Raw genomic sequence first — 14,764 nt, forward strand, 5'->3', positions numbered from 1 at the left:
ATCAAGAGAAAAGGTCTAGGAAGCTGATCAACTAAAGCATTGAGGTGATTTTGACAAATAGTTTCATTTGGCGGTAGATAAATAGAACAGACTGTAACGAGAGTTCTAACGTGAACCTGGATAGCTACAGCCTGTAGAGAAGTATGAAGAGTTAGTGGGGTACTGGGGAACTGGTTGGAGGTCAGAATGCAAACTCCACCGGAACTAATTCTCCCAGTATCAACATCTTTCCGCACAGAATTGTAACCACGAATCTTAAAAGGAATATCTGACCTCAGGTGGGTTTCCTGAAGTGCAAAGCAAACAGGTTGAAATGTATTTAATAAAACCTTAATGTCAGAAATCTTGTAACGAATGCCGCGACAATTCCAGGAAAGGAAAGAACACATTAAGAATTATTTGTGGAATTTGTATTATCATTCGTAGGCGGAGTTGCAGAACCATCACAACTCATCTGAAAATCATCTTCCTCCTCGGAGGGATGGAGTCGCAATAATTCCGGACTCTTCGGCTGACCACCGAATAAGGAAGTTAGGTCCTTACGAACAAGGCCAGATTTTGCCATATCTAAGGCAAGAGATTTTTTGGTAGAAAGAGCTAAGGTAATGTCATTAGAAGAACGACCTGTTTTTGAAAGTTTCAGTGCCAGTGATTTCTGTGATTTTGAAATTTTTTTCCTCTTTGGTTTTAACTTGTGTGGTGAACCAGCATCTGAAGCATCTAATTCAGTTGTTAGCTGATTATTAGAAAGGGAAATACCTACACTCGATTTATCCTGTGCATTTCCAGGAGTGAAAGGAGTTATTACCTTTGCCGCTTTTGCATAGCTAATGCCAGCCGGTGGTAGACGGGCTTTCACAATCCTTTTTGCTTCCGGATAAGATATTTGATTCTTAACCTTGACAGAGAGTACTTCCTTTTCTAATTGCCAGATAGGGCAAGTGCGGGAAAAGGAGCTATGCTCTCCTTTACAGTTAACTCATTTTTCATTTGCAGTGCAATCAACGCTCTCATGCCCGGCCTCAGCACAACGGGCACAGGTAAGAGTACCTCGGCAAGTAGCTTTGGAGTGACCTATGCGCTGGCACTGAAAGCAACGAAGTGGGTTTGGTATGTATGGTCTGACAGCTAATCGCATGTAACCCGTCTTAATAAATTCGGGTGTCTTTGGAAAGTGGAATGTCAGAATAAGGTGTTTGGTCTTCATAACATTACCATTCCTTTTAATTGTTATTCGCCGGACTTCCGTAACGCCTTGGTTTCGTAATTCTTTTAAAATTTCGTCAGTCTCCTCATTATACAGCTCTCCACAAGTAATAACTCCTTTAGAAGAGTTCAGAGATCTGTGTGCACTAACAGTGACAGGTATCGTTGACAGAGATTTAATTTTCAAAATTTTTTGAGCTTGTTTCTTATTGGCTACTTCAACAAGTAAATCGCCAGAGCGAATTTTCCTTATTGCTTTAGCTTCACCGATATGCCCAGATATAGCCTTTTCAACTAGAAATGGTGACACACCGTGAAATGTTTCATTTTCAGATGATACACGACTAATTATGAAAAACGATGGTGATGGAATTTGATTTTGAGGCCCCATACGATATTGCGAATGATTCGGTCCCGACGGCACCTCCCACCACGGAGCCCAACAAGGGAAGGCAGCCACCGGCTCTGGCCATTCCCAGCCTCGGCGCTTACCTTGATGCTAGCCGGAACCTATACGCTCGGAGTTACCCCCGGGGACAGTGACCACCCTTAACGCCAAGCCCAAGGAGTAACCCCTTCGCTTGATCCCTAGCAGGCTAGCCACTAAGGTGACTAGCTACCAGCCGATTGATGCACAGGGGACCACAGTGCACCACCCGTCTTTCAAATGGGTCGCCACGCACGGCAAACACGTGGGGTTTTGGCTGTCCATGAGAAGCAAGAAGCAAACAGAGCGGCGACAGCTTCTCATGGAGAGCTCCCTCGCTTGCCGTCGAGGGAAAGAAAAAAAAAAGGCGACAGCAGAAGGCGCAGAGGAGAGTAAACCTAAAGGGAGTAAAAGATCCCTGGGTACCTCGGGATTGGGACACCCGTACTCACCTATAGAAGGTGAGCCCCTGAGGGGAACAGTCATGGGGGATTTATGCAAATTATAATATATTTACATTAGGTGGAGAATTAGAAAATTAGTTTGCTTTAAAAATGAGTAAAGTGATATTTAATGTTTATATTATTACCTTTCAAAATTCTTTTGTCAAATTAATATTTTTGATTAAATAAGTGGTTTTGTTTTCTTTTATTATGTTTAAAAGTTTTAGAAATAGTTTATTAATGATTCAAAGTAATATACATTTTTGTTTGTAAGGTAAATGAATATTTTCTCTTACATACGAAGAATGATATAAAAACTGCAGTTCCAAATATGCGATTTTTCATAATATCCATGATGCTATGTTCTGTAAATGGCCAAAGGTGTCAAATTCTTTATGCTTTTTGCTTTAATAAAAAAAAAAAACATCTCCATCCCACTCCATTGGTAGCAATGGTATTCGTGTTCTCGACCTGGTATACGCAACAATATTTCATCATAATAAACTTGCTTATAATCTTAAATATTATTCGCTCAAGATTCACCTTTCTAGAGAAAATGTAATTTTTAGTGTTTCGAAAACTACACCATTTGCAGCAGACTATCACAATAATGGACATATCAAACGTAATTCAAAACTGGAATGAAAATATATTAGGTAGTTAAACATTATGTTTTTCTCTCTGGTGGGAAGCTTCTCTGTCTATCTGTAGTACATTTCGCTAAAAAGTAGGCCGTGTGTCTATTATAAATGATTAATATTAAGTAACATTCATCATGAGTCAACATTATATATAATAATCGTATTTCTTACGTGTATTATTTTTGATTATCCCTTACCCCATGCAGGTGCAATGTGTTTATTTGAAATTGTTCCTCTCGCCTACGCGTTATATCTTTTATGCTTTCAGAAAAAAGATGGGAACAAAAAAAATTTAAGAAATATACTTTTCAAGTGCAGAAATTTCTCTTTGAGTTAAAGCGGTTGTAAATTTGGCATCTTTAAACTAAAGTTTCTAAAAAAAATTTCCCGTTCACGATCTCCTTATGATCAGAAAAAATACTGCGATTGTAGTTTTCAGAATATATCGTCTACAAGTTTTAATTCATTATGTTACAAAAAGTTGGAGTCGCGAAACGTTCTTTTAGGAAAAAATTCTGGCAATGGAATAGGATAACGTATCATCCCTTTTAAATTCATTAAACCGAATTTCTTGTCTCTTTTGGCAGCTTGTGGTATTACCAATACTTGCATTCGATCTAGTTTTCGCACATCAGATGACTCAATAAAACATAGATGTTGAATTATCGACTTGATTATTAGAAGTCAGATATATTTGCTCCACATGGAATGGGAATTTTAACAACGTGTTAATTTTAAATTCACACCCATTCTGTACAAACATGAAAATATTTTTTGAAGGGAAAGAAGGAACTGGAAAGATTAAGGATGTTAATAGTTTATAAATAATTCACTCTGCATAAAAAATTGATTCCAAATTTCTATTCAAAATGTCCATTCTGTTGTTGTAAATTGTCTCATTTCTAAATTTTGGAAGATAAACATTTTACCATTTAGAATTACATGCCTTAGATAATGTAAAGAACTAAGATTTACATTGTTTCAATTAGCAAGTAAACTGCTTAAGAATTTAAAAATTCTAAGTTTTTTTGTTTTTTTTTCATTTGTTATGTTGAGAAAAATATTTTTAGCTAAATAATAAAAAAAGAAGTTCCAATCATTTGCGATAAAAATTCTGAGAGCTTGGAAGCTTTGAATATCCTTTTAAATGAATTGATAACTTCAAGGAAATGAACCCGTTGATTAGATTATTTTCTAAGTTCCTTAAGGGGGGCACATCGTAATTGAGGATGAGAATCTTCCGGTATATTGATTGGTTCTCCCAACCTCCTTTGAGAGCATACGAAAGGGTGGGTTGGTTACCTCCCATCGATGACGGGGCGTACTTCCTTAGGGAAGGGTTGTACCGTGGCCGGTAATGGCCCTTAGAACTCAATCACAGTTCATTCAGGTTTTTCCGTCGGGAGGGTCGGTCTATGATTATCTTCTATTAAACAGCCACTAAAATTATTTAAAATATTGATATTCAGAGATTGATGTCTCGGTCAACTCTGGACATAGAAGAGTGAAACATTTTCTTTAAAGTATATCTGCAAGATTTGACTCCATATGATTAAGAGGAGAATCAATGTACATAACAGTTTAGACTTTATCATTTTTTAAAGCTCCTTTATTAATTCAAAATTTAAAGCACTTTCCCGGTTTTTGCTATATACGTATATCTAATAGTTTCGAAATTTCAGACTTCCTATATTTGTTTGAATTTAGTTTAAAAATAATTCTGCAGAATTATTAAGTATGTATTATTGAAAAAGAGACATAAATTGAATTCTGAAAAAAACCATTATTTCTTGATTACTTTGAATGAAATCAATTCATATACACTAATATATATATAAAAAGGCGAAAACAATATACTTTGTGAAATAATATTTCAAATAATTACTTTTTGAAACTTTTTTCAAAACTTCATGCATTTGGAAAGTACAGATACAAATACTTCAATCTCAAATCGATGTATTGTAATTCTCACAACAACACTTCGAATATTTCTCCAGTTTTTAGTGCGTTATTTTCTATACTTTTATGTCAATACCGTGGCGGCATTTATTTGCATCGTCGAAATCGAAAAGAAGAGTTATTTATTTTCTCCGTCACGTTCTGGAACGACGAGCATTAAATTTGCTGAGGAGGTTCTTCGCCGTAAACTCCACGACGATCGATACGTTTTACTCTCCGATGCTCTTTTTTTCTTCCTCTCTTTCCTATTACTTAAAGAAAAGCCGGAGGCTTTTTCGAGAAGAGCACTTACAGCAGTTCATTTTTGCGCCGAAAACCTAAACTTTCTCGAGCTGCAAAGAGCAAATGTGTTCCAAAATAACTCTTCCGTAATTTTGGTCATTTTTTTTTCTGACAGAGGATTGCTTGAGGTGTGAAACAGGAATTTTGCCTTAATTTGCGCCACCCAAGATTGAATTATAGACCCAATTCCGATTGTTTTATTTTCAGGTAAACCTCAATTATAAATGAGTGAGGTGCTTTATTTAAAAGCAGGTTGGCTGACTCATTCGAACTGCAAAGTAGCAACATCTAGGGCTAAGTGATGGCGGCTTTTCATCATCGCGATATATCGTCCAAACATATCGATATTTTTCGATTATCTTGATATTATTATTTATTTATAGCAATTATAAGTTATAAATAGCATCGCTTAACATACTAACTGACCTGAATAAAAGCAAATAAAAAAAGTTTCAATCTATATAATAAAAATATTTGTTTTCTTTTGAATAAAAATAGTTAAAAAATATTTTTTTTAAAAACCCCTTTAATATAGTGTATCAACGCCAAAGCAATATCTGCATGTTAGAACATTATAACATTGATTATAACTCTGCGTATAAAGCAAGTATTTTTATGTTTTAAAATATAACAATAATTATAGAAATAATAACAAATATTCTGTATGAAGGAGAAGAATGCAGAGCAGCAAAAATAATCGATAACCAGTAACAAAACGAAATCGAAAACGCAAATTAATTGTGAATATCGATTTATTATATCGATGTTTATCGTGAACTATTATTCATGATCAGAATTTCGATAGATCGATATTTTTCGAAAACTGACATCAAAAAAATCGATTTTTCAATCAATTTTTTTTTTTTTTCGTATTTACTGAACTTTTTACTCCACGAATACGAGGGCCAATTAAACTGGAAAGAAAGAAATAGGACAAAAATTGTGTCAATAAATAACAATGATCTAGGATTAGTATCGTATTTTTGAATTGGCAGAATAAGAAAATGCCTAATACCTAGAACCTGGGTCTGAAAGCTAGTCAAATGGAAAAATTTCATTAGCGTAAATACCAAATAAATAAAATCACAGAAAAAGATACATTTATTATAATTCATAGAAGTAAAGTACTAAGATTTTTTCTGGTAAAATTGGTCTCAATGAAGTAAGTTTCAGTTTATTTCATTACAGTCGTTTAATTATTTTAGATTTTATAATCGCTTAAATCATTTTTGCTTGATATTTATTTATAAATACTATATTATTTTTTGCTTAAATATTATTTCATACAATCTAGCAGGCCATACTAAATTTAAAAAAAAAAAATAATATAAATTCTCATGAAATCACTAAGATTACACAATTAAACAAATAAATGAGATGTTGATTAAATTAAAAATGTGTTGTGACACGAATCTATAATTCTTAAAATGAAGCTGTTAATATTTCCTGCTTAGGGCCGCAAAATGCCTGAACATAAAACTGTAAATTTTGAAAGGCGTTCAAATTCGGTCACTGATTAGAGGTGAGTGATACACTGGAAGGCGAAAAGTAACTCTTTCTCTCTTTCAGCTTAACTTGAATTGTTTTTTGGCAGCTCCTGTTTAACATGGAGTTGAGTTTATTTCTTTCTTTGTTGTCCTTTACTGAAATGTAAGTATCGGTATTATATATATTATCCTCGACTTGCATTCTGGTTGCTTTGGGATTTTATTTTCATATTGTATATTGTCTTGGTAGAAGAACAGCTGATTTATGCACAGGTTTTTTTGGTAGGAATCATTCATCAAAAAACATATAAGTTATTTTCTAAAATACAATAGTAATAAGAAATGTTAGCTATTTAAGGGTAAAGCTGTTGTTAAAAAATTGCATTTCAATTGTATTTATTTGTGAAATATGCTTTGCAACACTGTTTTTTTTTTCTAAGAACATCATCGCCACTATCTCAACATTGGCATAATGGGTATGCGTTGATATATATATATTTTAAATAATTTGTTTAAAGTTCTATCTGATCATTTTTAATTTAATATGAGTTAATAAACACATAATTGTTTTTAGTCGCCGGCTTTAAATAAGTTTTTATAACATGTGCATCATCACTGAATTGTACATACGAATGATTCGACAGATCTGAAGTAAAGGGTGGTTATAATTAAAGTTACCCTGTTTAGACCTACGTAGTGTCCGCTCTAGTGGAAGGATGTCGAAGAAACTTGATATTTAGGTTGTATGGATCATGGGGAAAATAAATCTGCAATAAAAAAAAAATTAGTTCAAATTTTGGCCGATAGATGGCGGTTTTCATGTACGATAAAGGCCGTTATGCAAATTTAGAGTAATTTAAAAAGCCAGTACTCACTGCCGCAAAATCATTCTTCGCCAAGAAGAAAGTAAGAGCTTTACTGATAGAGTTGTTTTATCAGAACAGCATAATTTGTCAGCAGCACTGCGAGAATATCGGCGCTTGAAAGACTTAGGAAAAGGGCCTATGTCCAGGCAGGCTTTGAAAAAGATGATTGTCAAATTTGAAGAGACTGGAGAGTTGGGTGTGGTACAAGGAAGCGAATGGAAACGTGTTTCAAATGAAACTGCAGAAGATGTCGCTTTTGCCGTGTCGAAAGAGCGCCTGATTCGTAATATTCTTCATCAAGTGTTCAAGCGGTGACACGTGATTTGTCCCTCCCTTGGTCTACAGTACGAAAGTTCATCGACTCATTGTAAAGTGGTACCCATACACATCTATCATGTGCAAGATCTGAATCCTGCAGACCCGGAGAAACGAAATCAATTTGCTAGATTTTTTTAGCCAGAATAGCCGTTGACAATTCATTGCCTCGGAACATTTTGTGGTCGGACGAGGCTCATTTTACCTTAGGTGGAGCAGTTAATACTCAGAACTGTCGTATATGGGGTACTGCAAGTCCTAATGATGTGCATGAACAGTCTCTACATCCGGATTACATTACTGTATGGTATATGCCCTTGGTACGGGCCTATGGTATAAGGGCCCTTTTTTTTTGAGGAGAACACGCCTCATGGCCCTCAAAGGTGTTCTGTTACGGGTGCCCGTTACCACGACCTTCTTCAGCAGCAAGTCATTCTTGCGTTACAAGAACGAGAATGTTTAGGGACAATTGTCTTCATGCAAGATGGGCACCACCTCGCATTGCTCGATCAGTGACGACATTGCTTCGTGCCTATTTTGAAGATCAACGGGTAATTTCAAGATGTTTTACAACTGCCTGGCCTCCGCGTTTTCCGGACTTGAATTCTGTGATTTCTGGTTATGGGGACTCCTGCAAGAGCGTGTCTATGGAGGAAGCATACGGACTCTGCATGAATTGAAAGCACGTATAACACGTCATGTTGCTGCAGTTGATCGAGAAACCCTTCGTGCCACTATTGAACAAGCCATAACATGCTTTGAACATGTGCTTGACGTAAACGGAATGCACATTGAACGTATATTGTAATTAAATAAAGTTTTTAAGTTCCAAATTGAGTGTTTTTTTTTATACGTCGTCTTTTTTGCGGCAAGCAAGCAAGCAAACAATTTTGTATAATTACTTTAGCTTGAGGGGCATCACCTTGTTTTATTGTTATTCTAAAATTACTTATATGCTTGTACGTCTACCTTTTGTGAAGAATAAATGTAAACTTTACTAACGCCGTCGTCTTTAATATATGGTGCCGAAAACTCTATTTGAATCAGGACCGTGAATTTATACTTCCTGCTTTTACGAAATATCGGCAAGTTTACTTTCTTGCCGAATTGTTTTGTATTATACTTCGGATTACTGCAATGGCGACGCCGGATGAAACTACAAACAAAATGGCGCAACTCAAGCGAAAACGGAAAACTATTCGCGGTAATATTACTCGTTTTTCTGTTGAAATAAGTAAAATAAAAGATGATTCTTCAATTGAAGATGTGGAATATACTTGTAATCGTTTAACTACTACCTTAAATGAAATGAAAATAACGGATAATGAAATACACAATTTACTTTCTGATGAAGAGTACGAAAACGATATTTTACAATGTGAAAGCTATAACGATAATGCTGAATTCGCGATTTTTAAAGCCAAAAAAATAATTCAAAATAAATTAGCGCCAACTACAAATAACTTTATTGATTTGGCTATTAATGACAATAATTTGGCGATGAATTTAAACCCTTGTATTACAACGCCTGCTATTCAATCGTATACTGTAAAACTGCCTACAATTAAACTAGAACCGTTTAACGGCGATGTAGAACTTTGGCAAAGTTTTTGGGAACAATTTCAGTCTTCCGTAGATAATAATCCAAATCTTTCGGTAATTGATAAACATGTTTTTTTAAGAGGATATTTACAAGATGAACCAAAACGATAGGTAGATGGCATAAGCATTATTGCCGATACATATGAAGCTACTAAAAAACTGCTTATGGACAAATATGGCGATAAAAACAGAATCATTCAAGCTCATTTGGACTTTTTAGAAAATTTGACGCCAATACGAAATCCATCACCGACTTCACTAAACGAAGTTTTTATTGAGTGTAATAGAAGATTACAAGCTCTACGTTCCTTGGGAGAGGATGTTAATTCTTACGGCCGAATTTTAACTCCTAAAATTTTACGAGCATTTCCGGATGACATTTGCCGCCGTTGGATTATTTTTGCGAAACGACAGAAAATTTCGGAAGGTGACATAACAAAATTAATACAATTTCTCTCGGAAGAAGTAGAAGGTGCACTTACTACTCTGAAAATTAGAGGTGAGCAGTCTGTTCAATATGATTTTAAACCTTCCACTGCTAACTTATATGTTAATTCCAAGAACACTACGCCAATTAAAAAACGTTCTCCATTTTGTGCTTTCTGTGATACTAATGGACACTGGCCGCAAGACTGTAACATTGTAACTGATATAGATATTCGTAAACAAAAGTTAAAAAATAGTAATCGTTGTTTTTTATGCACTAACCGTGGCCATAACTTAAATAATTGCCCTCGGAAAGACAAAGCCCGTTGCTATAAATGCAAAAAAAGGCATCATGTTTCCATCTGTAAAACTGTAACTGAGAATCCAAATTTAACTACCATTCCAGTTACGTCTACTAATAACGTTGATATTATAACTCCCAAATTTACTCATCTGCAAACTGCTCGAGTATATGTAATTGGCCCAACTGGTAAAACAAAAGTAACGCGGTGTCTCTTAGACGGTGGGAGTCAGTCTAGCTTCATTCATCCTAGTTTGATTGACTTCCTGCAACTGGAAATCACTAGCTCAGAAAAATTGAACCTTCAAGCATTCGAATCTATTTCGACAAACACTGAAACGAGACGGAGGGTCAAATTTATCTTGTCAAGCATTTGGAGCAACTCAAAAATAAATATACAAGCATTTGAAAGTTCGAATACTTATGCCTTTCATCCATTTACTCCACAACCTGTCTCTTCTTTTGCTCATAGTCAAAAGTTGAAACTTGCTGATCCATCAGACAGCTTAAACGACTTACCTATAGAAATTCTGATAGGTGCTGATTTTTATTGGACTATAGTGCATACTAAATCTCCTATCAGACTTTCGGCGACTCATGTGTTAATACCTACAGTATTTGGATGGATTCTTTCCGGCAACCGTTCGTTCACTACTATAGCATATTCTTCTGTTTCTTCAGTTCTCAACATTAGCTCAGAAACTTTGGTACGTGATCTGGACGATCACGTGAGACGATTTTGGGACTTGGAAACAATTGGCATTAAAACTATGCAGGATAAAGGGATGACTATTCGTAATTCTGAAATTTTAAGTGATTTTCACAATTTATTTTGCAAAGTTGATGGCCGCCGTGTTGTAAAGTTACCATGGAAACCAGAGGTGATTCTTTCATCGAATAATTACGAAATAGCACTCAAACGATTTCAAATACTCCGTAACAAACTCTTTACTCATTCAGACTTAAGAGATATTTATACAGAACAGATGCAAAATTATATCGATAACCAATATGTTGAACTTGCTGATAATAGTCCTTGCAACGAATCAAAACTATTTTACTTGCCTCATCATATAGTGAAAAAACAAAAGAATGACGAAAAGAAATGGCGAATTGTATTTGACGCTTCTTCTCATACACCAGGACATCCTTCCTTAAATGATGCTCTTGAGCAGGGTCCTAATTTGCTTCCAGAAATATTTGCAACATTGTTACGATTTCGACTTCACAAATTCGCAATCACAAGCGACGGACGTCAAGCATTCTTGCAACTTATTTTGGATGAAGAGGATAGAAATAGTACTAGGTTTCTGTGGTTTAGGACGGAAAAGGATGCAAACGGAAAAATACATTTGCGAAATGAAATACTTACTTATCGTTTTTCACGTTTACCTTTTGGATTGACTTCTAGTCCTTTTTTGCTTTCTGCCACTCTTCGTGAATTAGCTAATATGCACTCTGATTCCTACCCTACTGCAGCTAAACACCTGGAGAATAATATTTTCATGGACGACTTTGTTATGGGAGTGGATACTGCTGAACAAGCAACAATTCTTTACCAAGAAATGCAAGATTTAATGACACAGATAAGTTTACCTTTGGCTAAATGGAGTACAAACTCCAAGAACCTACAGACTATTTGGGAACTAAAGGATATCATCTTCAAATGCAATACGCAAGTATTGGGAATTAACTGGAATACCAAAGAAGACGTGTTTCATACAGATATAAACGAAAGTGTTTATCAGTTTGCTGTTCCTGCAACAAAACGTTTACTTCTTAAAATTGTATCAAAGTTGTATGATCCTTTAGGCCTCTATGCACCAGCAATAGTAGTTGGAAAAATTCTTTTTCAAACCACGTGGCTCATGGGAGTTCAATGGGACGAAATTCTTCCTCCAGGCATTGCCGCAAGCTTTAACAGATGGGTATCTGAAATATCATCCTTAAACAAGATACACATTCCTCGCTGGATTGGAATTTCTGCTACTTCTCACATGACTATCCATGTCTTTTGCGATGCTTCGGAAAAGGCCTATGGAGCCGCAATATACATTTGTTTCACTGAGCGTAACGAAAGAAAGGTTCACCTAGTTTGCAGTCGCAATAGACTTTCTCCACTTAAAAAGGTGACACTTCCACGGTTAGAACTTTTGGCAGCCTTACTAGGAGCTCGTTTACTTCACTATTTTTGCAAAGAAACTGGTTTAGAAAATCAAACATCAACACTTTGGAGTGATTCAACTGTTGTATTAAGTTGGAAAAGAAATGATCCTAATCGATGGAAAACATTCGTATGTAACCGAGTCACTGAAATTCTTCAATACACTTTTCCAGCGCAGTGGCGACATTGCCCAGGCACACAGAACCCAGCAGATCATCTCTCCCGTGGTGTATTCCCAGCAGAATTACCATATCTAGAAACTTGGTGGAACGGCCCAAGTTGGTTAGCACAAATTTCGGGCGCCTGGCCAGTCCAAAAACATTTTGACAAATGAAGAAAAATTATTAATGGATATAGAAGCTCGTCAAGTAAAGAACCAAACATTGTGTACATCGACTATCCAAACTTTAATCGATATATCTCGCTTCAGTTCATACACAAAACTCTTGAGAATTACAGCTTGGATTTATCGTTTTCTGAACAACTGTAAAGGTCGACAACATTTTACTTCAGAATTGACGGCTGATGAGCTGAATAAGGCAAGAAACTATTGGATTTCAGTTGTACAGAAACAGAGTTTTTCTGTAGAAATCAACGCACTAGAGTATAATCGTTCCTTACCTAAATCCTCAAAAATTTCTCGGTTTCGCCCATTTCTAAAAGATAACATTTTACGACTTGGTGGTAGGCTACAATTCGCACGAATATCAGTTGAACAAAGACACCCAATACTACTGGAGGGGTCTCATTATTTTGTGCACTTGTTGATTAGACACACGCACATTCGTCTACATCATTTGGGTGTTCGTGTAGTCCTTTTAGAATTACGCTCCGAGTTTTGGATACTCCGTGGTCGTCAAGCCATTAAGCGAGTGATTAAAACCTGTTTACCGTGCAAACTGTCTCATGCTTTAAGTTCTAATGAAATAGAAGCCCCTCTTCCAGCTGACCGACTTACTCCTTGTATGCCTTTCGATACTACTGGAATAGACTTTGCAGGCCCAGTTTATATTAAGACCTTTAAACCTTCAAATACAGCTTACATTACGCTATTTACATGTTCTACTACTAGAGCCTTGCATATCGAACTTGTTTCTGACCTTTCTGTAGACAAGTTTCTTTTGGCCTTGCAACGATTTGTCAGTAGAAGAGGACTTCCACATACTATATATAGTGACAACGCCACTACCTTCCATGCCACAAACAAAGAACTCATTTTCCTATGGAATACATTGACTTCAACGAAAGTGCAGCAATTCTATGCTCACAATGGTATAAAGTGGAAGTTTATTGTACCACGAGCAGCTTGGTGGGGAGGATGGTGGGAGCGACTAATAGGTCTAACCAAACGATGCCTTCGAAAATCCCTTGGTCGCTCATTACTAGATGAGGAAGCCTTAACTACGGTATTAGTGGGAATAGAAGCCTCACTCAACAGTAGACCCTTGATTTATGAGCGTGGTGAAAATGATACAGAGGAAGCTTTGACCCCAGCTCATTTCCTAACTGGTCGAAAGTTGACCATTGTTCCATCCGGACCTGAGTCAAGAAATGATAAGCTCACAAATATTTACCGGCAACAGCAAGACTTACTGGATACATTTTGGAAAAGATGGTCCAAAGAATATCTTTTGGAGTTACGCACATTTCATCAAGTACGAAATGTAAAGGAAACACCACGAGTACGAGTAGGAGACTTGGTCTTATTACAAGAAGATCTACGACCACGACAAATGTGGAAGAAAGCTCTCGTGGTGAAATTAATCGATGGCCGGGACGGAAGAATTCGAACCTGCATCCTTCGTGTCAAAGGAAAGGAGATTACCCGTCCAATTCAACTGGTCATACCTCTGGAGGTTGACCAGGGTGGGGAGGATGTTGCGGCAAGCAAGCAAGCAAACAATTTCGTATAATTACTTTAGCTTGAGTGGCATCACCTTGTTTTATTGTTATTCTAAAATTACTTATATGCTTGTACGTCTACCTTTTGTGAAGAATAAATGTAAACTTTACTAACGCCGTCGTCTTTAATAGTCTTCTCACCTGGCGGTTGAAATTAGAACTAATTTTTTTATTGCAAATTTCCGTTCCCCATTATCCATACAACCTAAGTATTAAGTTTCTTCGACATCATTCCACTAGAGCGGACACTACGTAGATCTAAACAGGGTAACTTTAATTATAACCACCCTGTATGAACAAGTGGTTTATCAAAATAAAATTACTTCTTGCTTTTTCTGAAAGTTTTGCGGATTGAAAGAAGAAAATTTCGATGTTTTCAATGGAATATAAAATAATCATTCTGCTGAATATCCCTTTTAAACTTTGTGAAGCATATAAAAATAATACTTAAAATCTTTCAATCATTACCAGACAAACCGTGTTTAAACAATTGCATATCCTGTTTTCATAAAGGTTTGTAGCCGTAAGTACGGAACTAAGTATAATATCTAAAGAAATTAATGTTTAATCCCTGTTTTAATTTTTCGATAATTTGTTACTCCAGTGATGTTAATAAACTTTTAGTGTTGTAATAAAAAATAAAACATTCAATGTAATAATTCTATAAGAAATTTAAAAAATGTCTGGAATATTTTTTTGAATTTTTCTTAGTTTAGAAAACTTTTCATTGTTACCTGCAGTCA

The 14,764-nt window shown here is 35.9% G+C and overlaps 3 protein-coding genes across 3 annotated transcripts; 2 read left to right on the forward strand and 1 right to left on the reverse strand.

The window, feature by feature from the left end:
- Positions 1-388: 388 nt before the first annotated feature.
- On the reverse strand, positions 389-1,597 carry LOC129974989 (uncharacterized). Its single transcript, XM_056087840.1, has 2 exons — positions 1,051-1,597; positions 389-966 (listed from the first exon to the last, which is right to left on the reverse strand). Exons 1-2 carry the CDS (start codon positions 1,595-1,597, stop codon positions 389-391), a joined length of 1,125 nt encoding a protein of 374 aa, XP_055943815.1.
- A 7,796-nt stretch (positions 1,598-9,393) lies between these two features.
- On the forward strand, positions 9,394-12,453 carry LOC129974990 (uncharacterized). Its single transcript, XM_056087841.1, has one exon. The coding sequence runs from the start codon at positions 9,394-9,396 to the stop codon at positions 12,451-12,453; it is 3,060 nt and encodes a 1,019-aa protein (XP_055943816.1).
- A 13-nt stretch (positions 12,454-12,466) lies between these two features.
- Positions 12,467-14,032, forward strand: LOC129974992 (uncharacterized). Its single transcript, XM_056087842.1, has one exon. It carries the CDS (start codon positions 12,467-12,469, stop codon positions 14,030-14,032), a length of 1,566 nt encoding a protein of 521 aa, XP_055943817.1.
- The last annotated feature ends 732 nt before the right edge of the window (positions 14,033-14,764 follow it).

This window comes from Argiope bruennichi, chromosome 7 (genome assembly GCF_947563725.1).
Source record: "Argiope bruennichi chromosome 7, qqArgBrue1.1, whole genome shotgun sequence".
Classification (NCBI taxonomy): domain Eukaryota; kingdom Metazoa; phylum Arthropoda; class Arachnida; order Araneae; family Araneidae; genus Argiope; species Argiope bruennichi.

Bases quoted from the DNA above. Each gene is read 5' to 3' on its own strand.
- LOC129974992 (XM_056087842.1), top strand. From the start codon at position 12,467: ATGGATATAGAAGCTCGTCAAGTAAAGAACCAAACATTGTGTACATCG.
- LOC129974989 (XM_056087840.1), bottom strand. From the start codon at position 1,597: ATGGGGCCTCAAAATCAAATTCCATCACCATCGTTTTTCATAATTAGT. The intron at 967-1,050 runs GTACTCTTACCT...TTAACTGTAAAG, and splicing joins CTCCAAAGCTACTTGCCGAG to GAGAGCATAGCTCCTTTTCC.
- LOC129974990 (XM_056087841.1), top strand. From the start codon at position 9,394: ATGGACAAATATGGCGATAAAAACAGAATCATTCAAGCTCATTTGGAC.